Genomic DNA, 17287 nt, shown 5'->3' with positions numbered 1-17287 from the left:
AAGAAGCCATTTCTCAGGAACCAGAAGTCATGGAGAGATCATATTGGTGTTGGTGAATACCTACGTTAATGGTGAACATTTTGGTACCAAATAGTAACATGTGGCCACTGGCTAACTGACCACCATTCCTCAGATATTGGCCAAAAATTTCGAATTTCTGGAGATTTAAGGAACCATATCTCGGAAACCGTAAATCATAGAGAGATGATATTTTGCGAACTTGTCCGATAAAGAGAAGAAGGTGTGGATAAAAAGATTTACTTTTACATGTAGGAACAATCACAATTATTCTTCCCGCTCCGTGTCTCTATTCTTGTGAAGTTCGTTTTGGCAATGATCTTGGATCATTCTCAACTGGTTTGTTTTGGTATGAAATTACACATGTAAAAAATAAAGACATTTACAAAGAAGACCTAATTAGTGGGCGATAGTATAGCATGGATGCTTTTATATTACGTCAAATGAACTGCCAATGGTGGTACGAGTAGAATAGTTATGATAATGCCTATGATTAAAGAATAAGGCATAAAAATGGTAAGTTTACCAATAATATTCATAAGTAGGCATACAGTAATTGCATTAACAGAAACAAACTTAATTTATTTATGATATAATTTTATTTTTATATTTAGCTTAAATTACTACATAGAGTCTACATATTGATACAATTCCAGTTGTCGAAACATAATTAGTAGAGTTTAGCCTAGTTATGGAGGAAAAAATAGAAAACTAGATCAATTTCTTTTCAGTCAATAAAATGTTAATGTATTTATACTAAAGTCTGTTTCAGGCTACCTCATAGGAATCTCCTTTTATTACTGCAGAAGAGAAAAAGCAAGTTGTTGATCTTTACAGGGAGAACAGAATCGGCAAACTCTTTAAGTTCGTACGTCAATTCGCTCACATCTGATGTTCAGAAAGCACTGCTGTTCCTTTTGGCTATCAACCCCGAGTAACCAACATTTACTGTTTTTAATTTTTGTCTTGTAGAAAAGTATTGTATATCATTTATGTACTAAAGTTTACCCTACTGTAAAACATTTTATTGTCTTAACAAATATCGAAAACATCAAAATCAATAAGAGCTCGAGCTGCCCAATTTTGTATGAATGTAGAAGCTGATCCTTGAAGCGAAAGAGGCAAACATTCAGGTGAAGTAAAATGCTGTACAAGCTTTTATTTCATAACAACTACAGGTCACCGAGTGTTATAGAAATAACAAAGTTAGTACGTATAAGATAAACATGACACGTTGCTTGTATGAGAAATACGCACTAAGTCACCAAGTCCTATCCAAAAATCCTAGGAGAAAGATACTATTAGCTGGGCGAAAGAGAAGGCCTCCGGACAACGTAAAGCAGGAGCTTTGAAGAATGGTTGATAACAAACATGGTACATTGACTTTTTACTGTAATATGACCATAAGTTTACTATACTCCAGATAGTAAACTCATTCTAGTAAACACAGAAAGGAAAAATAAAAAGGAACAAGCTTCAATTCAGTTGAATGTTTAAAGACTTTAATGGAATTTTTGGCCTGTGTGAATGTATAATTTTTCTATGCTCTGAATGAAACATGTTAGAAGACAGGTTTCTCATTCATACATACCTAATGTCAGCTGGAGAATGTAGAGTCCGAAACTAGTCATTTAGACACACAATTTGAATTCCAATCCTGGTAATTCCTGTATACGGTCAGCTTGTTCAAAGTTCAACTAAAGAGATGGGCTTTGATTGATGATTGATCTGGTTCTGCCTAAGTCTAGGAAAACAGATGAACGACTAACTATTCACTAAATCGTTTCAGCGGCGATGAACTTACAAGAATAATTTCATGCTTGACTTAATATAGATCATGAAGTAATACACACTTAAGATTCACAACTTCTGTCCACTATTTTTGAAATTTCTTAATGTTTTATACTGGGCTGTTTGCTTAAGTTGTTACCGTAAGTGTTACCCTAAGTCGAACGCTTTCCCCTCAGGTCTGGGCTCTAGAATGAAACGGGAACTTTCTCAATAAAGATAAATCTGTCTGCGCAGCTATCTATAATGAAAATATTAATTATGTAAGGAACGGCATCACAAACACATAGGGTAAATTCACAAAGTTGTATAATCATTTCTTACATTCTATCAAATTCTGAGACATGCAATTACACGTATGACCGATATTATTCTCTTATTCTTTTCTCAACCTTAAATACATTGAGTTAAAAACTGGATTCTTAGTAAAATAAAACCCTAAGGGCTGGTCGTCCATATTATTGACTGATGGTTTAATGAGAACATCGGCATAAGCATCGAGGCAATGTTCCCGTCAAGATAGATGCTAAGGGCCTTATTGATAGATGGTTTAATGGAAATATAAGCATTGATGCTAAGGACCTTATCGATAGATGGCTTAATGGAAATATAAGCATTGATGCAATGTTCCCGTCAAGATAGATGCTAAGGGCCTTATTGATAGATGGTTTAATGGAAATATAAGCATTGATGCTAAGGACCTTATTGATAGATGGTTTAATGGAAATATAAGCATCGAGGCAATGTTTCCGTCAATATAGATGCCAAGGGCCTTATTGATAAATGATTTAATGGAAATATGAGCAATATTCCCGCCATGATAGATGCTAAGAGCCTTATTGACTGATGGTTTAACGAGGACATCAATATCGAGGCTATGTTCACGCCAATATAAATGCCAATGGCCTTATTGACTAATAGTTTAATTAGAACATTCGCATAGAGACATTGTTCATGTTAATATAGATATCAAGGGACTTACTGATAAATGGTTTAATGCGAATACCAGTATTGAAGCGATTTGTCAACTTTACAACAAAGAGCATGGGCTTAACTTTTGCGTAGTTTAGTAAAAATATCAGCATCGAAGATACCTGTCTCCAACACAACAGAAGATATAGGTGATTGATTTACTGGTAGTTTCATAGGACATTGGCGACAAGACTAATTTTCCCCTTCACGATAGAGACTAATCCCAGACAAACAACTAACAAAACAGTTTTTGAAAAAGTATAATGAGTAGCAGCCAGACTTTCCAGTTTAATAAAACTATTAATAAAATTGTTTACTTTTCTTCTTTGACTAAAAATAAAGCAATATTTCCATCGAATTGTCCCTTCTTCCTCCGTGTGTTTTCTATAACATCCACAGATTATTGTATAGTTTTAAAGATACCACAATTATGGCATCCAGGGAAAATTATCTCCGAGATGAGTGACGCTTGTGTTGGTATACATTGATTTGGGCATTTTGTCACCATTCATCACAGGCACTTGTTTATTTTTCTTCTTCTCTCTGCTATTGTAATCCTCACCAGTGAAATACATCCTCATTGTAAATTGGTAAACAAAATCCACGATTGCCACCAGACTAATTCCAGTGAAAAGGCTGCAGATGCCTCCACAACTACCTGCAATAAGAAGGATTAACAAAAGTTTCAGATTAGATGTCATATTAAAACCTAACTGTACAAATAGAATATTTGGAACATCGAGATACAAATGATAAATTTTCTGAGAAAACTTAAATACTATGCTATGTGTAAGTGTCAGAAATCTTATAGGATGACTATGGAGTCGTTCGCATATTAGAGCAAAATAAAATGTTAGAAACCTAGATCCTATTTCAACCTCATCTTACGGCAGTATTTCCTCCTTGGCAATCAACGATGACCTAAAAGAATGGGTGCAATCTCCTTGGAAAAACGGCAATATGTAATATTGAAGAATTAGGACTGATTAATTAAAGAACTTTATGGAGTTAAAATATTATTACAGTACTACCATTTTCTAATACTTTGATTGGTTGGGTAATACTTATTGACTAATACCTATTACCTCATAAGATTCATTACATAGATCACTCAATATATCCTGATACCATTGTTTCTTCCTAACGATAATTGGACCATCGTTGTCTGCTATGATAACAAGACTATGTGTGAAGATATTAATGAAAAAAGTGGCAGTGAGTTCACAAAAGATAGGTATAAGAAAGGTCTAAATGAAGAAGGTAGGATACCAGTTATGAAGAGTTTTCCGAAAATTCATAAAGAAAGTATTAAACTAAGACCAGTGTTGGATTGCAGATGCAAAATGCTTAAACCACTGGAGGAAGAGATCAAGAAAGTGGTAGAGATAATAAGGGGGAAACAAGAAAGCCGTAGTGGGAAGAACTCGGTGCAACTGAAGAGAAGGTTGAAAGAAATAGGTAAAATTATATTAAAAGGCATCAAGTTTTGTGTTGATGTAAAAGTCATGTTTCCAAGTTTAAGAAGAAAGAACATAATGAGGGGGATTACAGAACAGATGAAAAATAGTAGGATTAATTGCTGGAGTACGGAGGGTCTGAAAGAGGCTCTAAGCCTCATGTGGAGAAGTAATATCTGCATAATAGGTGATAGGTTGGTTAAAATTAAGGAGGAGCTAAGCATTGGGTCAAGGTTGAGACCGGGATTGGCAGAGATTATCATGAATGATAGGGAGAAGAAAGTAAAGACACAATAATGTGACAAATTATTAATTTTTAGTAGACGTGTTGATGATTTCGTAGGAATATTAAAGGGGACACGAAGACAATTTTAGAAATTGTGAGACATTGAAGATAAACAAAAAGGCATAGAACTGGAATTGGAAGTGGAAAATGAAGATACATTGGTGTCCTTAGATATGAAGATAGGGAAGAAGGAAGGAACGATATACACGGAATAGTACCAGAAAATTTGTGCGTCGGGAAACTGCTGTCATGCGAGGAGTGAAGTGGATTATTGGACGAACATAAACTTAATTAGGAACATGGAAAAAAGAATTAGGCAGGCGAACCTTGAGAGAAAGAAAGCAGGAAGATGATAGGGGCCTTTCACAAGCAGTTAGAGAAAAATGGATATGATAGAAGAAAATTAAGGTACAAAAGAAAAAGAAAAAGAGAAGAAAGAAAAAGAATAGAAAGACTGGAAGGAGAAAAGAGGAAAGAAAAATGTGGTGAGGGGATAGAGAGTATGGGGAAAAGAAAGAGGTCATCAAAAGAATGCTGAATAAGATTGGAGGTATTTCCACGTAGAGAAAAGGAAGATGTTATTACTAGAAGTAATAAGGGAAAAGCGGAAAAAGAGGGGAGAAGAAGAGGAGGAAAGAATGATGGAGAAAGAAGAAGTAATATACAAGATCCAGTGCAGTAAGTGTGATATGTGCTATATTGGGGAAAGCGGTTAAAAGGGCGAATAAAACAACAAAGGATGACTTTAGGTTGGAGAGAGATTGAAATGAAACCTATAAGCACATAAGAGACATTCAATTAATTGGTGTGAAGTGAAAATGTTGGGCGAAAAAGAGAGAAGGTTAGTGAGAAAATGGAAAGGAGTAAGAGTCATTGAATTAGAAGGTGATAGGATCATGAACTGAATTCAGGACCGAAAATTGATGAACAGTAACATAAATTGTTAAGGAGCCTTAAAGATTGAATATGTTAATCGTACAAGTATTTTTGTAAATTTAGTATTATTTATTCATTCTATATTATTTATTTATTCTTTACTATTTATTTAGTACTCATATTTAAGAGTTATTTCAATAAGCAATTTTTCCTATATTTTTCCCTTTTTTCTCCCGATTTCTTCGCACCCTTACTTCGGCGCCCGGGGCCGTTGCCCCGCTCGCTCCCCACCACGGCACGACCCTGGTTATTTGTAAAGGTTATTTTGTAACTTAGAAATTTATGTATATTGTATTGACAGGGTGGGGAAGAGAATTAACAATTTTTGTTTCGGTTTTATATTCTGGTTGTGTGATTGGACGGGATTAGCTGTAGTAGTCAATGGTGGCCAATCAGAATTCAGTGTCTCTTATATATATATATCTTATCAGTCAATACTTGTATATTTAGTGTCTGATGAAGCCAAGTGGAGAGTTGGTGAAACTGTTACACGTTAATGATGTTTACAGTAAACGTATTTTGCTCAGCGAGTAGTTTTTTTCTAGTTCGGGCAGTTTATGTATTGATTTCGCATAGTTTGGAAGTCTACCACTGTTTCACAATGTGAAACGAAAGTAATTTGTTTTGTGAGAACAGTATTTTCACTCATTTTTATTATTTATCTCATATTAAGTCTATGATTATCTCAATAATCAAGGAGTTAAGGGGTGCTCCATAAACTGTTTCGAAGTATTATGGAGCTATGGAGCAAGAACAGAGACACTACACACTGCAAAAGCAGTAAAAACAAATAGAGGATTTTGAAATGCAGATGTGAAGAATAATGGAAAAGTTAGATGGATCAAATGGAAACCGAATGAAGTGTTCAAAGTAACTGGGAAGAAACGAATTATTTTAGATGAACACAGTAAAAATGCTTATGTTAATACAACTTAATTTAACATAGACCAGTGGTTCGAGTATGACTACCATTTTAGCTTGTTAATTCAACACCAAGAATCTAGTGTTATGGTTAACACAGGCTTAGGTGATTTGACTCAAAATGGTGTTGAGCGATGTGCAAAATAACACCGCGGCAGTGTAACGGATTAGAGAAATAAACGAATAAAAGTAGGAATAGAAACAGTGTCGCAATGATCTTTCTATACAAATAATATCTATGTGTTCTTAGTGATAGCCAGCTAGCAGGTGAACGCAGACCATTGAAATAATAATAATAACTGTAGTATTTCTAGTGGTTAGCGAAACCTACGAATACAAATTATAGAATAAGTAACTATAGTCAGTGACGTATTTAAGGGGGGGGGACTTTAGGCTTAAGCTCCCCCGAAATTTTATTTGCTATATTAAAGTAAATTAAATATCACATTTAACAATTTTCACATTTCCAGGACTAAAGTTAGCGAAGCCTCCCGAAACAAAGTCGTAAATACGCCACTGACTACAGTTATTTTCTTCGTAATACAATAAAATAAAAACCTGTAACCTTTTACAGCTAAGTCCTAATAATTGTTTTTTATTTTATTTTTTATTTATTTGTTTTATTGACCTTGTGTTTCGTGGCAGAACGCTGATATGGATGCGCCAATTTAAACAATAAGTTCTTTCTTGTACAGCCTCGGTGCAGAAAAAAAACATTAAAAACTATTTTAAAATTTCTGATTATGTTTTTAATAAATTACAGCATTGAACGTCTTATGCTATTTTTGCACCTAGCTCTTTAATTACGTGATGCAAGTACTCCTGATGAGGTCATAAAATTAAAAGTGCAAAATAAGCGTAAGTGTTAGCTTCTGTTCTACTTACTGAGTAAATTATCCCAATTGTAGGTTATATCCTTTCGGTACCTGGTACATCCGTAATTACCAAAGAATACATGGATAACACTGCGATCTGTCATGTTCAACCCCGCACTATTAAAAAAAAGTATTCTTAATAGTGTTGATATAGCATTAGTATTATTAAAACATTATTAATCCCTCGAGCCGGGAGTTAAATACACTTCAGGTGCTGCGAGAGGTGGTAATTTTAAATAATCAAAGCAGCAATTTTCGCCTAATGTTACAAAATTGAACATAATTTCATGTAATAACTAAAACCAACAGTTGGCAACACATTGCAGTCTGTTCTTGAGTGACATGCGTTTTCATTCACGTGGGAAAGCAACAAATGGCATAATCTGCATCATTTCGTCACTACTACGTGGAACGTACACGTGTACGTCGAACCACCTCCAGAAGCACTATGAGAGTCCGTACACGATTACGTTGAACTGGCTCGAGTGGTTAAATGCTAAACAAAATTATGCGAAAACAGTTTTTGACACAGTTCCTTTAACATACAACAATACAGAGCATGATAAAGCAACTTTTTCAATCCAGATGAGAACATAACCTAATTTTAGCAAAGGATGTAGCTACTTGAACGCTTTTGACAACTGGTAGGACCTTATGGAATGACTTTATAATATTTCTTTGGAAATGGAATTCCGTTCATCCATTCCGCAGCCAATGACTAATACGATAGACTACAGATCAGTTATCAATTAATGCTTTCACCCTCATTTTTTGCCCGGCAATCAATATTTGGTGTAGATTTAACTGAGGTTTGAATATATTTAACATTTCTCTCGTTTAATTTAGTTTCTTCAAATGGGAGGTAAATATAAAATATACTAAATAGTTCTTACGACTTACTTTCCAATCATCTCCGATGCAAGCACCAAGATAATGATCACGACTATGGCGATTTTTGGTAAATATTTACTGCTAACAGTAGCAATTATAATTTCACGGAAAGTGATGGTTCAAAGTTACCAAATGCATATCTTTTGAAGTTTCTTTTACATCTTACATGTACACTCATGTCCAAAATTATTGTCGCATGTCTATAAATATGTTGCTGTAGGAGTATAATTTGATAACGAATTCGCCCGGTATTTCTTATAATGTTAGTATATGTATAATCGGCAAAGACATGTATGTGGCAAATTTCATGTTAAAAGAGCAGTAAATAAAAACAATAAAACGAAAATAAAACTTTCTTGTCCATTTAGTAACATTTTTTTACTCATTCTAATTTTCGTATTTATAATTATTTTCCTATGAAATTTACCACAAATATACATTTCCGGATTATACACATAGTGTCAGTATTAAATGTACCCTGCAAAATCATTATCAAATTATATTTTTACAAAATGACAGTTATAGATATGCGACAATCATTTTGGATATGAGTGTACATGTTTTTTCATGAGAATAAAACCTTTCAACGCTAATAATTGTTAGAGCACTAGAAGGCCGCAGTGGATCAGTCGTAGAGCGTTCCCTCTGTTGTGTGGAATCCTAGTTCGAACCCAGTCAAGTGGGCTTTATAGTATACAAACACTTTGTGCGTGGGTTTTCCTGGGGTTCTTGCACTAGCTTTATTCCACCAATTCTTCCATTATTATTCACTTACTTTAATTATCGTCTCCCTTAGCATAAAGGGCATAATCGTGGAAAGTTAAACTGAAAGGTTTCATTTTATTTTATTCATTCCACCATTTCATTAATTTCTCATCATCACCATCTCCCTTAGCCTACAGGGCACAAAGGTTAACGTGAAAGATTTTGCTAGTGCATTAAAAAGGCCTGTATCAGTAATGACCTTGAATTCAGTGGTTAAAAATTGGCAAAATGAAGTTGAAAATACAACGTTGGCCTAATGTAGATTATAGCATAGGGCTATGTTGACCAACCGGTGCTGGTCAAATTTAGACACACTTATGTATTTTGCAAAATTTACAGATAAAATTTAATAATGTGCATAGAAAGACATGTTTATAAAGCAGAATAAAATAATTTCTGCAAGCCGAATAATAAAATAGTATGTAATACATCTGTATTTCACGTTAAAAATTGTACGATTACTAGTGTAAAATCATTATAGGTGATTACAACGATTAAAATACATGAGTGCATATGAAAGGTGACTGTATTAGATACTATTTTCTGCAGGCGGAGTATTTCTAAACGTTATACAGAACCTTATTTTATGTCCACAAGTGTAGTTTTACTAGTATGAAATTATTACACGCTATAGGAACTCATTATTATAAAAACCCTTGCATACGCTCCTATCTACCATCGCTGACGCGCCTGCCTCTTCGGACGCAGCTCGCAGTACAGCGCGATCCCAACAGCTTCGCTCTCTTCTGACTTGGTTAGATACCTCATAAAAAGGAAAGTGGTATTCAGGGGACAATTTTTCCTTTACATCTCCGCAACTACTAGTATTTGGCAGCATCTAAAGCCCTTACATTCACTGATGAGAGTGGGTACTACATCCACCTATAAGCTCCATCGAGGTAATCGGATTAACATCGCGAAGGGCTAGGTACGATTTCTTATGAAAGCTCGCAAGCTCGAATCGCACACTCAACTGCAGTCTCACGCTTTATAACAGTATTGATGGTGAAAATAAATGCTAAATTAGAACCAAGATATCTATGCCATCCTTTTCTAAAAATTTTCGATTTTTTTTACTTGCTTGGAGTTCTAATTTTTAGATTACTTGGTTGGGATGCGCTCAATTGATCGTGGGTGCCCTACGAGTGGTCCTGTTTCAAACATTCTGTAGTATTTACTGGCCGCCTGTTTTACTTCTTGATATTACGCAAAATTAGTTGTCATTATCTTTAGATCTCTATACCACATTATATCTATTCCGATCTTGATTATCTCTGACCTTATTGTTTGTTCTTTCCAATATCAGTAAACCTGAAGAACGGACGTAAGGAGCAGACAACAGTCACTTGAAGTTGTAGGAGCATTGTTGGCAGGCAAACAATTTTATCGATGAAATAGTGTATAGTTTTGCAATTGCCACCATTCGTAGTCCTGACCAATTGTATACTGCCTAATATTTCTTTTTACCTTCCTCTTGCAAAGCACCCTCTTTTCCTTGGGCTTCCCTCTCACTGATCTGTCATACAACAACACGTTGGAAATAACTCCTCTGCTACCATAAGCTGTACATATTTTTGTAAATTTTATATTGTATAAATATATTTCAGTAGCTCACCATCTTCTTTAAATACTTATAGCAATATTACAAATGCATAGTAAGTATGACTTATTAACGTTGATTTAGAAGAAAAGCTATGAAGATATTTCAAAAATCTATTTCCTGACACTGGAAATGACCGTTCATTTCATGTAGTGATCGCTGTACGTTCAGTTTAGTTTGCATACTGCATGACAATGGCGTAGACCACGGCTATGTTGCCATGCCAAGGCTTCAGTCTTAAATCTGGATTGGAGTGCTGAATTAACTCGAAGCCATAACCTTTCACTGCAGCATTGACAACGACAACCATGCTGACAGGACCATCATCATGCAATATTCAACCTCAATGCACAATGATTACTTCAAATAACTGCCTCCAATGAACTGCCGCAGCTAGACGGTTGAAACTGACATTATTTCTTTCATAGATTGCACTATGTGGTGTGAACGGCTTATTGCGAGGGACATCAAATAAATTATCCACCTAGGCAGGAAGGAATGCAAATAGGCTCATCTGGTCATCACTGTTTTTCGTTGTAGTCCGTATGCAATAAATATGCATATCAACGGCTGGTCGTGCCACACTATAGAAAAGTTCTTTGTCACCATGGAGGTCTATGCACCGTCGACATTTTGTGGGCATCGAAGAAATCCTAGAGAAAAAACAGTCTTTGTCATGACCTGCAAACCACTGAGAAACAGTCAGTTGGACCTTGTTGTCCAACGAAAGAAACGTTGACGGTGCTGCAACCCGGTACACTTTCACCTGTCGCTCTTGGACTTACTTTGGTCTCTTCCCTTCTTTTGTGAGAAACTTGACGACCGAGTGGTGCTCCAACTTCTGCAAATCCATTGTTCGCAGCGTCACACAAACATTATACAGCGTTACTTCGACTGACCTCAAATTGCGCAGCCGGGTTCCCAGCAGTGGTCTTAGTGTGTGTATCAGGCGTTATTATGCTCCGCTTCTCCTTTCCTGTCTAGGTAGATAACTTATTGGATGCCCCTCGTACATATTTGAGAAACATTTGGAAATACATTCGTATCTTTTTAGTTTTACAAAACGCAAAGTTGAATGAATCTTACTTACAAGAATCTGTTGGATGTTTCTCTGTTGTCAACAATGGTTGTGGTACTCATCTCAATATCATAATTTTTATCGTTGCATCGAGATAGACAGGTACATTTGATCGATCTCTTCACTTCTTCTTCTAATCTTGGAATTCCGTTTGGAGGTCGGATGGCTTCTGAAACAACTGAAAACAAAGCAAGTGGTATAGGTTTACCAAAGCAAGTGGGCGGCCAGTAGATACATTATAGTGTTTTTTTGGAAGGGGTTGTATTCCCTATGGTATCGTTCTCAACCAGTGAATGTAAGGGACTTTTCGTAACTAAAGCTAAATAGGAAATGCACTGTTGGTGTGATGTATTACAGAAACCAAATGAAATGATTACTTACAAAAATCTGTCGAATGTTTCTTTAGTGTTAGTAATAGTTGTAGTGGTTACGCGTACGTTGTAGCTCTTGTCGTTACACCGTGACATACAGTTGCACTTAATTGATCTCTTGAGCGAACTCTGCAACCCTGGAGTTCCCTTCGGCGGTTGAAGAGTTTGTAAAATAACTATTAAAAAGAAAATATACATATAATTTATGAAGTTTACTTTTCAGTTAACTATTAATTTGTGTCAATCAATAATGTAATATCGGGATTTGAGTCAATCAATAATGTAATATCCTGCACACGATAATATTTATGAACATCAACATGTGCTTTTATTTGAAAAGAAGGCCAAATGCTCTTCCACTACAAGATACCACATGAAGCAGTCGACAGGAATTATCATCAATACTTGGCCATGTGACAGAACATGAACAGCAGCGCCGCCGCTGCTCAGAAAAAGGTATAACATTTCAAACATTGCCACAACTGACCTTAATCTATGCTGGTCAACTCCTGTCTTTTAGCTTGCCTGGAGCTCTGAGATATTCGTAACTGCAACCACTCTGCTTGTGTGGAGTTTCGTGGTTTTCCTTCCCACTTAGCTTTCCGGGAGCTTTGCGGGACTCTAACCTCGCTTTGACTGATATTCTTAGCTCACCTTCGCTTGGCTGCCTGTGCCTTGCCACAGTTATTTACCCTAACTATTTAGTGGATCTTATTATTTATTCATCTAAGCGAAGCTATATTATATTCTTTTATAACAGAAAGTTTTATAATAAAACTGGTTATGGGAGAAAACCGATCCCTCTGTGTAAATTGCTATACCTTCTACCTTGCCTTATTACAAGCGCAAAGCACCAGAGAAAATAAAGTTTAAAAGCTTTTGCTTTATATTACCTGGCTTTCTTAATTAATTATGAGTTAAAGTAACGAGGTGGGGCAAAGAAAAAACATGGACTCTGAACCACTAGTTTGATTTGTTTTAGCTGAATTTAGCGCCTTCATTAAAATCGAACTTGGTACAGCATACGAACGTTTAACTATTAAGCCGTTAATGCCTCTCTATTTCTTAAACTGCTTGTCCTATCATGTATGTCGTGTGTCTACATTCGCTAAAAGGGGGAGGTGGTACTCTAGAGAACACCCCTTTAAAAATGTTTAATATCTACTAGTTGACTGTCCCATTTAATCAAATTGTACCTAATCTCAACGAATTCATTATTTTTAAGGGCCTAACTTTTAGACCTAAAGTATTTTTACTCTGTGACTTCTGTAATTTTGGTAGAAGCAAGTGTTTCCAAACAATAAATAAGTTATGTAATATATTACGTAAAATGTTATGATAAAAAGAAATATTGTGGGAAGACGGGAAGCAAAATGTAACTTGTGATGTTTTTAAATTATTAGGATTCATAATTAGAAGTGGTAAGAACTTCAGTAATAATGAAACACTCTTGAAAATGGATTACTCATATGTGCACTCCAAGTTGGAATATGCTGTTGTTGATTTGGATCTCCTCTCAACAAAAGTATCGTCATGAGAAAGCTCAATAAAGTTTTCTTAGGTATTTGATGTACAAACATGAACATTAATAAATGGAGGTTGGAGCCATAAGAAATAATGGCTTAAGCCTCCATTTATTAATGTTCATGACTGTACAAAGTAACTGGAATTTATCTGTCACCTGAAAACCATAGTATACTGGTAGACAATTTTAATATTTGCTCATTAGAACAAAGATGTAATCAGTGACGTAACTAAGGAGGGGTTAAGCGAGGCTTGTGCCCCGGGCCCCGGGTTTGGGGGCGCAACACTGGACAAATATTGATTTTCATTGTAAGACAAGGAAAGGAGTTTTAGCAAACTAAAATCATTAAAAATTACCTCAGAAACTTAAAACAACAGCGACTCCCCAACCTTAAGATCAGATCCACAGAGCGTAAGTTATGTAGTTCAAAACTATCTTTTGATGACATTTTGAAAACCTTTCCAGCCAAGAGCGCGCAAAGTTAAATTTTAGTTCCACCTTTTTGTGTTTTCATTTAACTTACATCGATTTAAGAGACTTGCAAGATGTCCGAGTATAATATTCGAGACAACAGCTTGACTTTTATCGTAATATCTTAATATCGTAACATCAAGATCATCGTAACAGCTTGACTGTTTGTCACAATTAAATATTCTATTCTAAAACAACAGACTCTTGATTCATTCTACTCATATGCACATCCAGATATAATTCCAAAACATTGTGATTTGTAGTTATTATGATAAGAATATAAGAATATGTCACGAATTCTATTTTCAGGTTATTTGCCAATCAAATACTAATTAGTTTGGTATTTTGTCTTGTACTAAAAATTAAATTACGTACTGCAGTTGTGAAATCAAGCTTTGCCATTTGAAGAAAAAATGGAATAGGAGAATTACTGTGTGATGACAGGCTGCAATGAAATTGCACACACTTTTCCTGTTATATCAGTTTTATCTGATAAGCCGTTGACAAATTGTCATAATGTACAGGATTGCGCACAAAAAATTAAGCAACGTTGTCAGATGGAAAATATTGTCTTCAGTTATGTTTGTATGTGTGCGTTACATTATCGACAAATGTTTACGAGAATTGACTACTGTAATTAATTAGACTATGAATGGTAGCTCAGTGGCCTCCTGTGATTGATGAAATGGAAAATTAACTTTTCAGGTGCCTAAAATAATTAGCTTAATTATAGGATGAATCTAATTTGTTGACTGGGATGCAATGGTCAAAGGATTTCCTTATTTATACCAAAGGTGCTTGCCTTGATTTGAGACTTTGATACTTCATCCTATTCTCGACTGGAAAGTATCTGTAATTCGACAAGGAAATAATTATATATGATAATTAAGTTGAAATTAATCGTAATATGACCCATGACAAACACTTTACCATTTTATATCGTGAAGATTGGATCCACCAGTATTGTAACAGAACGATGCTTGAGCGATGAACCCTAGAAATTCAAAGTCCGATTAGTGATAACTTCACAGCCTTGTTTTATTACAAGTGTAAGCTCTTTAGTCAGTGGGGAGGAGGGCGTGAATCATGGGTACGAGTTGATAACGATGGGTTTTTAGTGGATTGGAGTGGGTCATGGTGGTTCGCGAGTCGGGGTGGGCCAGTGGGTCATGGGTCAAGTTTTCATTGATCCACACCATCTGTAGTCTGAAGGAAATGCCTATTTTGCGCACATATTTTAAAGCTACCATTGTGGCAACGTTGGACAAACATCTGTATTCAAAAAGGGCAGCAGAGATTTGTGCGCAATTTGGGATCTAGAGTGTGCGCAATCCAGTTACTCCCGTGATGACAATATCAGGTGTAGTCGAGGAGCATTTTGGTTTGGTTGGTCAGGGGGGGGGCGCTAAGGCTAGTTCTTGCCTAGGGTGACAACTAGCCTAGTTGCGTTGCTGGATGTAATATTGCCGATCTGGTATTCCTCCAAAATAATAGTTCAAAATGAATTCGATTGTTCAAACTTTATATCTTAATTATACTTCCATGTTCATCAGTTAGAACTAGAACGAATAATAGAGGTCTTTTTAATTGCAAAAGGGGTTAAGACCAACATAATACTGAAGTCATCAATCTCGAAAACATGTTCTTTCTATAACAAATTTTGTGAAAAACATGGTAAAAGTGATAGATGCACAATGTCCTGTAAGGTACTAAAAATGTTGTAAAAATATATTGTAATATTTCAACACGCTAATTGGGCATCTGCCTGTTTTGTTGATAAATAAATAAATGTCTGAGAGTCTGTGAAAATTTTATTTAAGACCATTATTCAATTGTCTGTGTTTGCTTTGTAGTACAAACTGTAACAAGTGATTCTTCACATCAAAATAAGAGAAAAAGTTCGCATGGATCTAAATAGAACAATGCATTGTTTCACAGTTACGGCTCTCCAAAATTGTGGGAAAGCTTAATTTTTAAGACGTGCTATTTCCAATTCGACAAACCGTGGAGTTTCGGTCCACTTCAAAGTAAAAGAAGTTATACACATGCAATACAAAAATGCATATTTCATCACTGTGCAATGGGTGCGCAAGGGATTCTCTAGAAGGCCTAATTCCCAGCCAGGCTCCTAACAGAATTCTGAGATGTGTACTGCCTTCAGGCTAAGTCCAAAGTATGCAAAAAGTAAGCCTTGACATTAATGGAGAATAAATTTTTAGGCAGGAAATCTGAGTGTTAGGGGTAGACACACCACGGTCTCTATTTCGAAATAACGCATGCTGCGATGTCTTGTTTCACGTTTGTACGTGAAAAAAATATACCATGACAAATTACATAATCTATTACAGTTTGTTGGTATAGTTTATTAACACCATATATATATATATATATATATATATATATATATATATATATATATATATATATATATATATATATATAGATAGATAGATAGATAGATAGATAGATATAGATATAGATAGATAGATAGATAAATCCTAAAAACAAATTTCTATATTAATATGTTAAGTTGCTTCTTACTTTTGGTCTCAATTTTCTCATTTGTTAGGTGATAACTGTTTCTTATACGGACTCACACATACTTATATTATTTATATACATATAACTCAGTTTCAAAATATAAAGAGATGATATTCTTTATTATTTTTCCCGTTTCTTAATGGAAGAAAGAAAGCTGTTGTCCTTGTAAGTTTTAGCATAATTTGTATTCGTGTGGTTGTCTATAATATCGGTACATACCTTTATACTTGTATAAGCAAGGTAAGTCAGCCATGGTGCACGTCCGAGCGTTACCTGTAAAAAAAACGACATATGAGAAGATATTGTAATCTTTATATTATTATTATTATTATTATTATTATTAATAATAATAATAATAATAATAATAATAATAATAATAATAATAATAATAATAATAATAATAATAATAATAATAATAATAATAATAATAATAAATTCCTGGTATATACGAAGCCCAACTAGACTCAAGGTAAAAAAAAACAGTGATTTCAAATTAAGGACACCTTCCAGTGATGGAACGGATCACTAAGTTTATGATCCATGATCCAGCAAAGTATTGAATTGCATGATTAATGACCTTTCGACCCGGACAGACTCGTGGCTAAGTCTAATCCGGACAGAGCTGGTGTGATCCGGAGATAACGAAACGCCATGTATATGAAGAATATGTCTGAGTTTGCCAATGTAATTGACCATGCATCATTGTCTCCTCCCATTTTCTTTTCTCATTAAATCTATCACTTTCTTTCTCTCCTCTTTTGTGTGTGTTTGTGTGTTCGTGTGTACCCAAAC

The 17287-nt window shown here is 35.2% G+C and overlaps 1 protein-coding gene across 1 annotated transcript in view; it reads right to left on the bottom strand.

Annotated features, from left to right (window-relative positions):
• Positions 1–716: 716 nt before the first annotated feature.
• The window catches only part of LOC145667956 (sodium channel protein Nach-like), a 58145-nt gene continuing 41574 nt past the window's right edge, over positions 717–17287 (bottom strand). Inside the window, exons 5-8 of the mRNA XM_081735381.1 lie at positions 16715–16768; positions 11600–11765; positions 7264–7370; positions 717–3436 (exon numbers count right to left, since the gene is read on the bottom strand). Of these exons, the coding sequence (XP_081591507.1) occupies positions 3207–3436; positions 7264–7370; positions 11600–11765; positions 16715–16768 (557 nt within the window). The 3' untranslated portion in view covers positions 717–3206. The remainder of the gene's footprint in view (positions 3437–7263; positions 7371–11599; positions 11766–16714; positions 16769–17287) is intronic.

Source organism: Thermobia domestica, chromosome 13 (assembly GCF_964235325.1).
Source record: "Thermobia domestica chromosome 13, izTheDome1.hap1.1, whole genome shotgun sequence".
Taxonomy (NCBI): domain Eukaryota; kingdom Metazoa; phylum Arthropoda; class Insecta; order Zygentoma; family Lepismatidae; genus Thermobia; species Thermobia domestica.
Note: the sequence above shows the minus strand (reverse complement) of the source record. Positions and strands in the feature narration are given on the sequence as shown.